General features: G+C 39.0%; 1 protein-coding gene across 6 annotated transcripts in view; it reads left to right on the top strand.

Annotated features, from left to right (window-relative positions):
• Positions 1 to 12,447, top strand: part of SCAPER (S-phase cyclin A associated protein in the ER) — a 522,269-nt gene that overhangs the window by 345,992 nt on the left and 163,830 nt on the right. For all 6 annotated transcript variants that reach the window (XM_045448989.1, XM_045448990.1, XM_045448988.1 and 3 more), the window contains one exon: positions 9,406 to 9,521. In XM_045448989.1, coding sequence (XP_045304945.1) covers positions 9,406 to 9,521 — 116 coding nt within the window. The remainder of the gene's footprint in view (positions 1 to 9,405; positions 9,522 to 12,447) is intronic.

The following is a 12,447-nucleotide window of genomic DNA, read 5'->3' as shown; positions in this document are numbered from 1 at the left end:
AGAAAACTGTTCCAACAGATACCCATTGTGTCCTGAAGAACTAGTCACAGGGACCATTTCCTTTGTGGGAGTACAGCTCTCCATCCATCCCCTCACTGTGGCATCCCCTCACTGCACTGCATTTATCTATATGAAATCTCTGTCTCACCAGCTCTCTGAGTGCTGCACCTGGCCAGTGCCTGCCACTTGACATCCTGGCAGCACTGAGGATGAGGGAGATCAAAAATAACTTTATTGTGAGTTTTGTTGGATTGCAATGATAAACTTTATACACTGATCTTCGGTCATCTGTCTCATAGCAGCTTAAAGGGAAGGAGCAGGGTGTCTTGTGTCCCGCACCACCCCCTCTCACTCACCCTGCCCTCATCTCACTTAGTCCAGACAGGTCAAAAATGGCACAGTTCAGCTCCCTTAGGGAGAGCCTTCCAAAGGATCCAAGTTCTGATTAGCATTACAAAGGAATTGTTTCTCTCATCTTGAGAAAGCTTTTCCAGCCTCCCCCAGCCTCACTTACCTTATTACCTAAGCCTTCAAACTGTAGATTATGACTCTTTTGGGCACAACATTTACATAAGTTTCTAATTTCCTTGTGATATTCTCAACCCCAGACCCTGAGTTCTTTCAAATGTGAGTGTACAGCTGAAAGGCTGAGCCTAGACATTTATGTAGATGATGGGAATATGAGGAAGCCAACATTAGAAGGCTTAGAAGGGAAAAATCCTGTCAGCTCATCATGCTCCCTTTAAACTAACATGAACAGGTGAGGATAGCAGAGGAATGAAGATGATGTCCTTTAAGTGTTAGGTTAGTTTTCCATATGGGAAAAATAACCATAAAAAAATTTACTCTGGAATCTTCTCATCTCTGTAAATTGGTCTACCGAGTTCTAAATTTATGGACTTGCCAAAACCTACTTGTATTATCTCTAAACAGGTCTTAAGGTACCACCAGATGCTCAGAACAAATCTAGCCTATCCTACTAATGAACAGGCAAACAGTTTTCCCCATCTGCCACCTCTGTCTAAAAGGCTAGGAAGGCCTTCCTCCCTGATCACAAAGAACATAATTACCGTCTATAGAGAAGTCAAGTACAAAGGCCACCAGCCTTTGTAGGCCACCAAAGATTAACAGCTGCCTCTCCTTTGATTGGGAGAGGCAATAACAGTTACTCTAGTTAATAATTGAATGGATTCCCGGGCCATGTAATTCAGATTGAAGCTGTCATTTTTTTGCTGGCCTTCAGCTAAGCTGGGTTATTAGAATGGAGCCACTAATCCTATTAGTCAGTTGTCAGTCTCAGAGTGGGAGAGAGCAGAGGAAGGCAGAGCTATTAAGGTGTTATGTCAGGTACATAAGTAAAGCCACACATTTCATCTTTTAGAGGTATTTTTTTCCTCACTCAAATCAGAAAGATCGAGCTCCTTATGAGTGTTCCACTTTCACATGTCTGAATGCAGAGTGTTTGGAAAAGGGGTAAAAGAGAAAAGGAAAGGTACCTAGTTCATCTTTCTAGATATTTTTAGTTACTAAACAAAGTTTGCTTGGTGCCTACTATGTGTGTAGCCTGTGCTTGACCCTGATTGAGAATGCAAAGACAGGAGAGCTAGGCTTTATAGCCTAGTACGTGAACACAAATAATACAGGAATAATATAAGGGATATATAACATAGGGGATAATATAGAAAGTGATAAGGGCCCCAAGAGAAATGCAGTTAAATACGGAGACCTTTGACTTTAGTTGAAGGTATCAGAAAGGCTTCATGAATACTATTTGATGTGGGTCTTAAAGGAATGAGGGAGCATTTGAACATTATAGGGTGAGAACGTGGCAGTTTAGATGGAGAGAATAATTATGGTTAAGCATTTTTAGGATACTAGCTTTTTTCTAGACACTAACAGGGATAGGAACAAGTATAAGATGATGTATTTGAGAAGCATCCATTCCCATCGTGGCATTAAGATATCCAGGAGCATAAAGAGCACCGAGTATAGGAAGTACCAGGTGATTAGCACAAGCAGTTAGTGTGGTGGGCACAGAGAGGAAGGTGAAAAATGGGAGGCCCTTTGAGTCTGTGGATTGTTGTGTGAATGTGACTTCCATTTTTTATTTGCATATAGAGGTTTTAATGCCACGCCACGTGCCAAGTCCAGATACAGAGCCACGTGCTTAAGGAGGTGGATTTTCTCCTTTACTTGAACATTTGGGTGCTCTTCGAGCCAACTTGATTTTCCTTTTTCTGTCCTCCTGAGGTGAAAATGTCATGGGATATGATAGGACTATTTTACCCGTTTTTCTGCATAGAGAGGGGGAGAGCTGTTTGTTTGCACTGTGTTCAGGAACGGAATCCAGAAGGAGGCATTTGTTCTTTCTTATGGGCCTCTGTATTGTGTGTTAACCTCTGATACCTCACAGAACATTTTTGCTCTCTGAGAGAAATCTTTTCATTTGTTCGTCCTTTTGTTCAGTCACTCATCCATCAGGTGTTCACCATTCCTGTTCTGTGCCAGAACTGGGGCTGCAAAGATGAGTCAGCTTAAGGAGCTTCAGACCGAATGAGGGCCTGAGGTAGGGCAGAGATGATGGGAGGAATAGAAGTTGATATAGGAGATGAAGAAGTTAGGAAGATACTAAACAGGTTGCCATCTGGCCATCTTCTGTGGAGGAGGATCCACCTCTGGATTCTGAATTTCCATTGCAAAAGTAACCAGAAACCTCCATGACTCCAGAGGGAGGTTTGTGAGTTTTTTTATTTCACAGTTGGTTTTGCCTTTTGGTTTATTTCCTTGAAAAGCTGCAAATGACAAATTAAAGCTTCAGTTTTCAATAATACATTAGGAAAAATTTGGCTTTAAATGGCCTTTATCTTCCTGAAATTGGCTTATTTTTTCCTGTTTAATGTCTAACTAGAGCTTATATCTTCAGTTTTTTAAGAGGTCACATCCATGTTGTTGGCACTGCATAAAAGGCTTTGAGTTTTGTTTTGTTTTTAAAGCATAGATGTATACATTAAAATGGTCTGCTTTTACTCAGTCCTTTTCGCCTCCACCTCTGCAATGTTGATCCGGTTCTCTCCCATTGTGGAGAGGTCTACAAGAATAGCATTGGTGCTGCTTCATTTCCCTGTGGACAGATTGCATCAATTGGTGCATCTGCGTGGCCTGAGGTAAAATATACTTTGTTTTTGAATTAAGAGATATATATAAAGGCTTTACACAGAAATGGATGGATCTTCCTTGTTGGCTATTAAGGAGGCTCAAGGTGAATATGTCCTTCAGTCTTGAAAAACTGAATTTTATTCCTTGGTCATGAAGCTCACTTTCAGGAACAAACTGTTCTACAAGGCACACACAGTAACAGGAGTGGAGGATTTTATCCTGTGATCATACCAGAGAAGTTATTGACTATCTGTGTTTTCACAGTCAAAATCATGTGCAGGTATCCTTTTCAGCCTTCTTTCTCAGAACCATCATTCACAACCATTGGTTGAGCACATACTGAGTGCCATCCCCTCTGCTAAGTGTTGGGAATGTGATGAAACAGACATGGCCCCTAAACTCAGGAAGCTCTGAGTTTAGTGGGGATACAAAGATAAAATGCTGGAGAATCATCCCCTCTGGGGAGGAGGAACAGTATTTGCAGAAGCACATAGGCGTGAAAGAACAAGGGCCATATGGGGAATTTGGTTGAGGGAGAGGCAGGAACATGGCAGAGAAGAAGGCTGTTAATGGGGCATCAGATTCTGAAAACCTGTGCTAAGGAATTTGAGCCTCCCGCAGACAGTGAGGATGAAGTCACTCAAGTGTTTTAAGCAGAGTGACATGATTACATTTACTCTTGAGAATATTATCCTCATTGCATATATAGGCATCCAGAAAAGGACTGCTCAAAAGGGAGTCCACAGTCCAGTGCTGGGCCACTGTCACTAGAACAGGGTGAGATAAATACACAAATCCAGAGTAAGTTTTAGCAAACTGGCAGAGTAATTTTATGTCTGTTGTATCTAATATTTTTAAATGTGGTCTCCACTTTTGTGCATCTTTTTTTTTTTCATTTGTTCAGTACTTCATTTGTATTGCATTTCACAAAAGTATTGGTCTACAATGGAGTAGAAATCGAAGGAAGGAAGGAAGGGCAAAGAAAGAAAAAGGAAAGGAAAGGAGTAGGAAATGAAGGAAACCCTGATTTTTATCTTAGAGTATTTAGAAAGCACAGCTCTAGAGAATAGGCTGGTGTGGGGTGAGCCTAGATCCAAAGATTCCAATTAGGTACTGATTGCTGCAGTACCTCAAGCAAGAGACCATGAAAGCCTGAACTGACGTGGTAGATGTAGGCAAGAGTTAAGAGCTACAACAGAAGTGGAGTAATCAGAACTTAGATTCTGAATCAGTGGGAAAGCTGAGGAAGAGGGAAAAGTCTAGAAGGGCAAGTGTTCTTTTAAGAGTCTGCTGAAAGTTGGACCCTTGCCCTATGCGTTTTTTTAGCTTTTCCATCCCTGGTTCACAGAGATGTTCCATTTATTTTTTAATGTGGTTCTGCCTTTTCAATATTATCACATATTATGGGGACAGCTGGGTGGCTCAGTTGTTAAATGCCAGACTTCGGCTCAGGTCATGACCTCACGGTTTGTGGGTTCAAGCCCCGCATTGGGTTCTGTGCTGACAGCTCAGAGTCTGGAAGCCTGCTACAGATTCTGTGTCTCCCTCTCTCTCTCTTCCCCTTGATGTGTGTGTGCTCTCTCTCTCTCTCTCTCAAAAATAAATAAACATTAAATATTACCACATATTTTATCTATAATTCCTACTTCTTTCGAGTATAAGAAGAAAGGAGGTATATATATATATGTGTTTATATCCCTGTACTAAGAGTCCCTCTGCTGTATTCCTTATGCTTTAGATGCTTCTGGTACCAGATACAGTAGAAACATTGCTAATGGGATAACCATTCACTACCAAATTAAATCCAGAAAATATTCATGTATATCATATGATCTCATTTATATGAAATTCTACAAGAGACAAAATTAACCTATATTTTGTTTCTTTTTACCTTATGATCCCCTTCACCCATCCCATTTCTTCCACCCCCTATCCTCTGCCTCTAACAACCACTAATCTGTTCTCTGTGTCAGTGAGCTTTTTTTTTTTTTTTTTTTAATTCTACATGTTTTTCTCTACCTGACTTATTTCACTTAGGATAATGCCCTCAAGGTTTATCCATGTTTTCACAAATGACAAAATTTCATCCCTTTCATGGCTGAGTAATATTCCATTTTATTTATATACCACATCTTCTGTAAACATTTTATTTATCATTGGACATTTATCTTGCTTCCATATCTTGGATATTGTAAATAATGCTGTGTGAACGTCGGGTACATATATTTTTTCAAATTAGCATTTTCATTTGCTTCAGCTAAATACTCAGAAGTGGAATTTCTGGATCATATGGTACTTGTACTTTTAATTTTTTGAGGAACCTACATACAGTTTTCCATAGTGGCTGCACCAATTTATATTCCCACCAGTAGTACACAAGGGTTCCCTTTTCTCCATATCCTCACCAACACTAATTCTCTTTTTCTTCTGTTTCTTTTTCTCTCTTTTTCTTTCTTTCCTTTTCTTTCTTTCTTCCTTCCTTTCCTTTCTCTTTCTTTCTTTCTTTCTTTCCTTCTTTCTTTCTTTCTTTTTTTCTGATAATACCATTCTAACAGGTGTGAGGTAATATCTTACTGAGATTTTCATTTGTATTTCCCTAATGATTAATGGTGTTAAACATCTTTTCATATACCTGTTGGTTATCTATGTGTCTTCTTTGGAAAAAATGTATATTCAGACCTTCTGGCCATTTTTTTAATTGGATTGTTTGTGTTTTTTACTATTGAGTTGTTTGAGTTCTTTATGTATTTTACCAGAAATATGATTTGCAAATATTTTCTCCCATTCAGTAGATAGCCTTTTCATTTTGTGGATGGTTTCCTTTGCTACATAGAAACCTTTTAGTGTGATGTAGGCCCACTTATTTATTTTTGCTTTTGCTTTTGGTGTTTAAATCTATGGGACTATAAATCAAATCTGTGGTTGCTTCATGGAGTGGGGGGATTGACTATAAAAGTGGTATGAGGGAGCTTTCTAAGGTGATGGAAGTGTTCGGGTCTTGATAAGGATTTCTCAAATTTATTTGAATGGTATACTTAACATCTGAGCCTTTTAACCAATTGCAAAGTATACCTCAATTTAAAAAAATACTCAGTAAACATAAGGTGTTCAATCCAACTGATTATCCAGGAAAGGCCAATAAAAACCTCAATGAGGGGCACCTGGGTGGCTTAGTCAGTTGAGCGTCCAACTTTGGCTCAGGTCATGATCTCGCAGTTTGTGAGTTCGAGCCCCATGTCGGGCTCTGTGCTGACAGCTCAGAGCCTGGAGCCTGCTTCGGATTCTGTGTCTCCCTCTTTCTGCCCCTTCTCCGCTCATGCTCTGTCTCTCTCTGTCTCTCAAAAATGAATAAACCTTAAAAAAAATTTTTTTTTAATTTAAAAAAACAACCCTCAATGAAATGCCATTATGCATTCATAAGAATGACTAAAGTTTTAAAAAAATGATAAAATCAATTTTGGTGTGAATGTAGAATAGCTGAAATTATCACTGTACTTCATCGTGTACACAAATACTTTAGAAAGCTGTTTGGCCATAGCTAATAAAATTGAACCTATGTATACTCTATGATGCAGGAATTCCACTCATATACCCAACATAACTGCATGTCACAGTTGCACAAATACATGTACAAAAATGTTTAAAGCAGCATTGTCCAGAGTTTGAAAGTGGAAACAACCCAGAGCACCTTGCTGGCTCAGACCTTGGGACAGTCAGTTAAGCATCTGACTTCGATCTAAATCATGATCTCACTGATCCCAAGTTCAAGCCCCTTGTCAGGCTCTCTGCTGAGAGCTCAAAGCCTGGAGCCTGTTTCAGATTCTGTGTGTCCCTCTCTCTCTCTGCCTCTCCCCTGGTCATATTGTGTCTCTCTCAAAAATAAATAAACAAAAAAAAAAATTGAGGGGCGCCTGGGTGGCTCAGTTGGTTAATCTTCTGACTTCAACTCAGTTCATGATTTCACAGTTCATGGGTTCAAGCCCCGCATCAGGCTCTGTGCTGATAGCTCAGAGCCTGGAGCCTGCTTCAGATTCTGTGTCTCCCTCTCTCTCAAAAATAAATAAACATTGGGATGCCTGGGTAGCTCAGTCAGTTAAGCGTCCGACTTCGACTCAGGTCGTGATCTCCCGGTTTGTGAGTTTGTGAGTTCGAGCCCCAGGTCGGGCTGTGTGCTGATAGCTCAGAGCCTGCTTTGGATTCTGTGTCTCCGTCTCTCTTTGCCCCTCCCCTGTTTGTGCTCTGTCTATCAAAAATAAATAAAAAATGTTTTAAAAAATTTTTTTAAATAAATAAACATTAAAAAAAAACAACCCAGATGTCAGTCAGCAGTGAAACATTTAAATAAGTTGAGTAAGATAATAAGATAATGGTTATCTTCACCCTGTAATGTTAAAAGTGAAAGTAATGTGGAAGGGATGAAAAAAGATGCTAGAATAAAGTAAATTTTTCCAAAAAAAAAAAAAGTTGATGTATATAATCAGACAAGGGAATATTATATTCCAACAAGGGAAATGAATGAAACACAGGTATAGGCAGCAATATGGATGAATTTAGAAAAAAAATTTTGAGCAAGAAAAGAATATGTAGATTCTGTAGAATATGTAGAGTATGATTACGTTTTTATAGAACTCAAAAGAAGACAAAGGTAATCTATGATTTTAAAAATCAGAATCGCTTTTACATTTGGGGAAGAAGAAGAGAGAGTGAATGAGATGGGCATCAGGAATATTATGGCATGTTATAAAGCTATTTTTTTATTTTTTATTTTGGAGTTGTTACAGGGTAACAGGGTGTTACAGGGTGTTTGTTATTTTTTTAATTTTGATTTATATTATTGCTTTTTCATTTTGGATTTGGTATAGGATGTGTTCAATTTGCCATAACTCTTCCACCTATACAGTTATGATTAGTGCAGTTTTCTTTGTGTTGTGTGCTAATACAAAATTTATTATTATTTTCTAATCATATTGACATCCTAGCCTATGAAGAAAGAATGGTAACAGCATGATGGTTTCAAATTACTGAATACACCTGGGTTTTTCAGTTTTTTCTGATGGTTAGTTTTATTGCAAAGAAACATTTTTTCCCATTAAAAACAAAAATTCTTTATTTTCTATCCTAAAAGTATGATTTCTTGTCTAGGATTCACAATAAACTTATTATAGTGTCAAACTGTATTTTATTGTGCACATAGTGAGCGATTAAATGACTAAGGCACTGTACTACCAAAGTCTAGTCAGAAGTCAGTAGTCCACATCAAGCAGAGCATTGTGCTTAGAACATCAGAAGAATCAGACAAACATGTTTGACAGATCTTGTGTATAACTCCTATCTCTCCCTGATGCACCCTCTTATCCCCCCAAAAATACTTAAGTATTTCAAAGATATTTCAAGGCTTGATGAACTATAGCATGCTCTTAGAAGAAACATAAAGGTGGTGGTATAATAGCAGATTGCGGTGATTGTTCATATGCATAGAAACTAATACAGTGTACCATAGAATTGCTCTTGCCTGTCCCCATGCCAGAGAAATGCAAAGAGCTCAAAGATGTTCCTTTCACAAGACTTGTAAACAATTCAGAAATTGTAAAGAAATAATCATCAGTTGAGTTCTATAATGCTGACTTAAGATTCTCCCTAAAATAGCTGAAATGGTGAAAAAAATATATGGAGATGGTTAGGTATGAGATTATCTTGTATTGCCAAGGAAAAAAGTAATACGAGAGGAAATCTTTGTGACAGTTAGTTTGTCTTGTTAGGTGGTAATTAGCATTACAAGATGATCTGCTTTTTAAAATTATTGCTAAAATATTCTGTATAAAATGGTTTTGCCCTCTGCATGGAGCACTCCATCCCCTCCCCTTTTTTTTTTTTTTTGGCCTGTTTCAGAACCTCAACCAGAAAAGCCTGTGCTGACCCTTTCCCCAATATATAGTTGGTTCCCTATTATTCTTATAGAGCACCTTCCCTTTTTCTTCAAGGTACTTATCATAATTGAAATTATTTTATTTATGGTTATTTGATTGGTGGTGTTCTCATCCACTAAATTTCAAGCTTCATGGGGGCAGCAACTATGTCTTCTGTGTTCACCAGTTTCAACCTCCTGTTCCTAGCACTGCATAAACATTCAATAAGTATTTGTAGAATAACTAAACCAACAGAGTGTTTGACACTACAACTAAATATTTCATTTGGTGATCATTCTATGCCTGAGAAATTGGGCTAATTTCTACTTGTATTTCTGTCTAGAATGTAGCAGATCAGATTGCATTTCAAGTTGCTGGTGGATTAACAGCCCTTGAACACATTCTTCAAGTAGTAGTCCCAACCACAAATGTGAACACAGCCTCACGAATTCCTCTTAAGTAAGTATAGTTTTTTAATCTGTCTTTCACGTTTCATTTGTGAGTCATTTCTGCTCTATGGTTTCCATATGGGGGACCACAAGAAACTTGTATGTGTATTCAGGCTTGAATAGCAAAAGCTTACACTCTCCATTAGGGAGAAAAACAGAGGTGCTCGACTTCACTTACAAAACTCAAATCGAGCCTAAAAGCCTTAAAAAGGAAATCTCCTTGGTCTATGACCTTCTCTAATCCTAAAACAAGAAGAATGGATGAACTCCTGGGCAGCTTTAACTGCTTACATAAATTGAACAGAACTGAATAGTAGTAGCAAAAAGGTAGTACAAGAAGAGGTAAGTACATTAACAAAGGCCTGAGCTGTGAAATTTGAAGAAATCCCTAATGTACAGGAAGATTAGTCTGAAGCCAAGACTGCCATAGTCTAGAGTCCTGGCCAAATAGCTGGCAACTGAATTGCAGTTCAGTCTTTAACTGCAAATTGCTCTTTGTCATATGGATCCTGCACAAGCTTTGGACCCAAGATCTGCTTTCCTCTTCTCTCAAGTCACTCTGTGATCCCTGGCCACCTGGGATATAGTAGCAGACAGCTTTATTTCAGAAGTACTACATTCTGAAGGGGTAGCATGCACGGTTTCTGGATATTTTGTGGAGACTCTTATTTACAGAGTTTAAATGAGAAGTTTTGATAAAAGTTTACTTGTATCACTGAGAAAACTTAAATATTTAGTTGGCCCAACAAAAGTGAGTGCTTTATTTGTCCACTGGATACTACAGAAATTGCAAGAATACATCATCTTTTCTCCTGAGAGACATTTTGGTAAAATAAAAATAGCACTGGCTTTGGAGTTGGACAAACCTGGATTCCGGTTTTACCTGTGCCAGTGACGAGCTGGGAGAATTGGGGCAAGTGCCTTATTCTTGTGGCATCTGTTTCCTCATTTGGTTACTCAGGGGTAGTCATATGCACCTCATAGTGCTACTCTGGGGATTGGATGAAATTACGTATGTGAGAGTTTTTGTCAACCTCAAAGTGTTATATAAATGTTAGGTAACAGTTTTTAAGTAGTAGTTTTGCCTGCTTTAAGACAGTGTTATATTATCTCTTCGAAATGATACATTTCTAAGAACAAACTGATAGTGAAGTTAGTTTAGTTTCCTTTGCTCTACTGACAAAGTAGAGATTAATAAAAGAAGCTATAGGTATCCTTTGAGTCAGGATATCTTTCTGTGTAGCAGAAGGTTCTACATCAGTCAGATATAGCACGCATGGAGGTTTTCTAACCCAGGATAGTTGATATTTCTTATCAAAATGGACTTTAGTGACAGTGTGTTGTTATCACTCAGTGTTTGTTAATTGACAGGGAGAGAGGAAATAAATTTGAGATAAGAAAGGAAATGGCAGGGGCCCCTGGGTGGCTTAAGTGTCTGACTTCGGCTCAGGTCATGATCTTGCAGTTCGTGAGTTCAAGCCCCATGTCGGGCTCTGTGCTGACAGCTGGGAGCTGAGGCCTGCTTCAGATTCTGTCTTCTCTCTCTCTGCCCATTCCGCACTCGTACTCCATCTCTGTCTCTCAAAAATAAATGAACATTAAAAAAATGTTTTTTAAAAAGAAAGGAAATGGCATTTGATTCTTTGGGACAGGGCTTTGATAACTGTTAATCATTCATATTGTTCACCTTAAGTGCACCTGTAGGGGCACCTGGGTGGCTCAGTCAATTAACTGTCTAACTCTTGTTTTCTTTTTTTTTTTTCTTTTTAAATTTTTTTTAACGTTTATTTATTTTTGAAGGAGAGAGAGACAGAGAATGAGGAGGGGAAGGGTCAGAGAGAGAGGGACACATAGAATCCAGAGGGGCTCCAGGCTCTGAGCTGTCAGCACAGAGCCCGATGTGGCACTAGAACTCAACGAGCTATTTGATCATGACCTGAGCTGAAGTCGGATGCTTAACTGACTGAGCCACCCAGTCACCCCTGACTCTTGATTTCCACCCAGGTCATGATCTTGCAGTTCATAAGATCGAGCCCAGTGTCAGGCTCACTCTCTTGCTCTCTCTCTCTCTGTCTCCCAAATGAAATAAATAAACATTAAAAAGAGTAAAATTAAATGCACCTATAGTTTTTTGTTTTGTCTTGTTTTGCTTTTTTTTGTTTTGTGGTAGGTTTAAACATGCATGAGACTGAGCTCTCTGGCTGGTAACTTAGATGCCTGTTTTACAAAAGCTACATTTGTCATTGTGGCAAAAAGCATGCTTTGGTGCTTATCTGTGCCTATCATTTTGGGAACAGAAGAAGTTTCCATACTTTCTAAAAAGACCTGAGCAAGAGTTAGTGCACCAACATTGGAAACAAGCTCTGGAATCTTGGGAGCCCAGCCCAGTACTCCTCTGATGGTCACCAGCTGACCACAGTGCCAGGATTGAGAGTTTGTTTCTTCATCTCACCTTAGGCCAATAGATTTGTGTGTTCATCCAGGCACTGCTTGCTAAGCGAGGCCAACACTCAGGGCAGTGGGCATCGAGCAGTGACTCTAAGATTCTCTTCTCCTGAGCACAGCTCAAGATCATGTTGACTTTCTAAACTAGCCTCCCTTCTCAGGGCTAGAGGATTAAGTCTAGGAGAGTGTTATGCTGCTTACTTAGAAAGGGGCAAGAAAAATGCCACAGCTGTGTGAGATTTAGTATGGACTCAGACACTCTGGTGGGCATGAGTCAGTGGCTTAACTCAGAAAGTGTTCTTTCTCATATTCCTTCCAACTACTATTCTGTACAAAACAGTTGTTTTGCTTTTGTTAGAACCAGGGAAAACCCATAGAATTGCTTGAATCCTTGCATCCTTGAGAGGACTTAGTTAGGATGTGGTATTCCAAAATCAACCTTTTTAACAAATGTGTTCCCGTAAAATTGTTTTCAGTGCCAAGAAAGATCA

This window comes from Leopardus geoffroyi, chromosome B3 (assembly GCF_018350155.1).
Source record: "Leopardus geoffroyi isolate Oge1 chromosome B3, O.geoffroyi_Oge1_pat1.0, whole genome shotgun sequence".
Taxonomy (NCBI): domain Eukaryota; kingdom Metazoa; phylum Chordata; class Mammalia; order Carnivora; family Felidae; genus Leopardus; species Leopardus geoffroyi.
The sequence above is the reverse complement of the archived record's forward strand: the minus strand, read 5'-3'. Positions and strand labels throughout refer to the sequence as shown.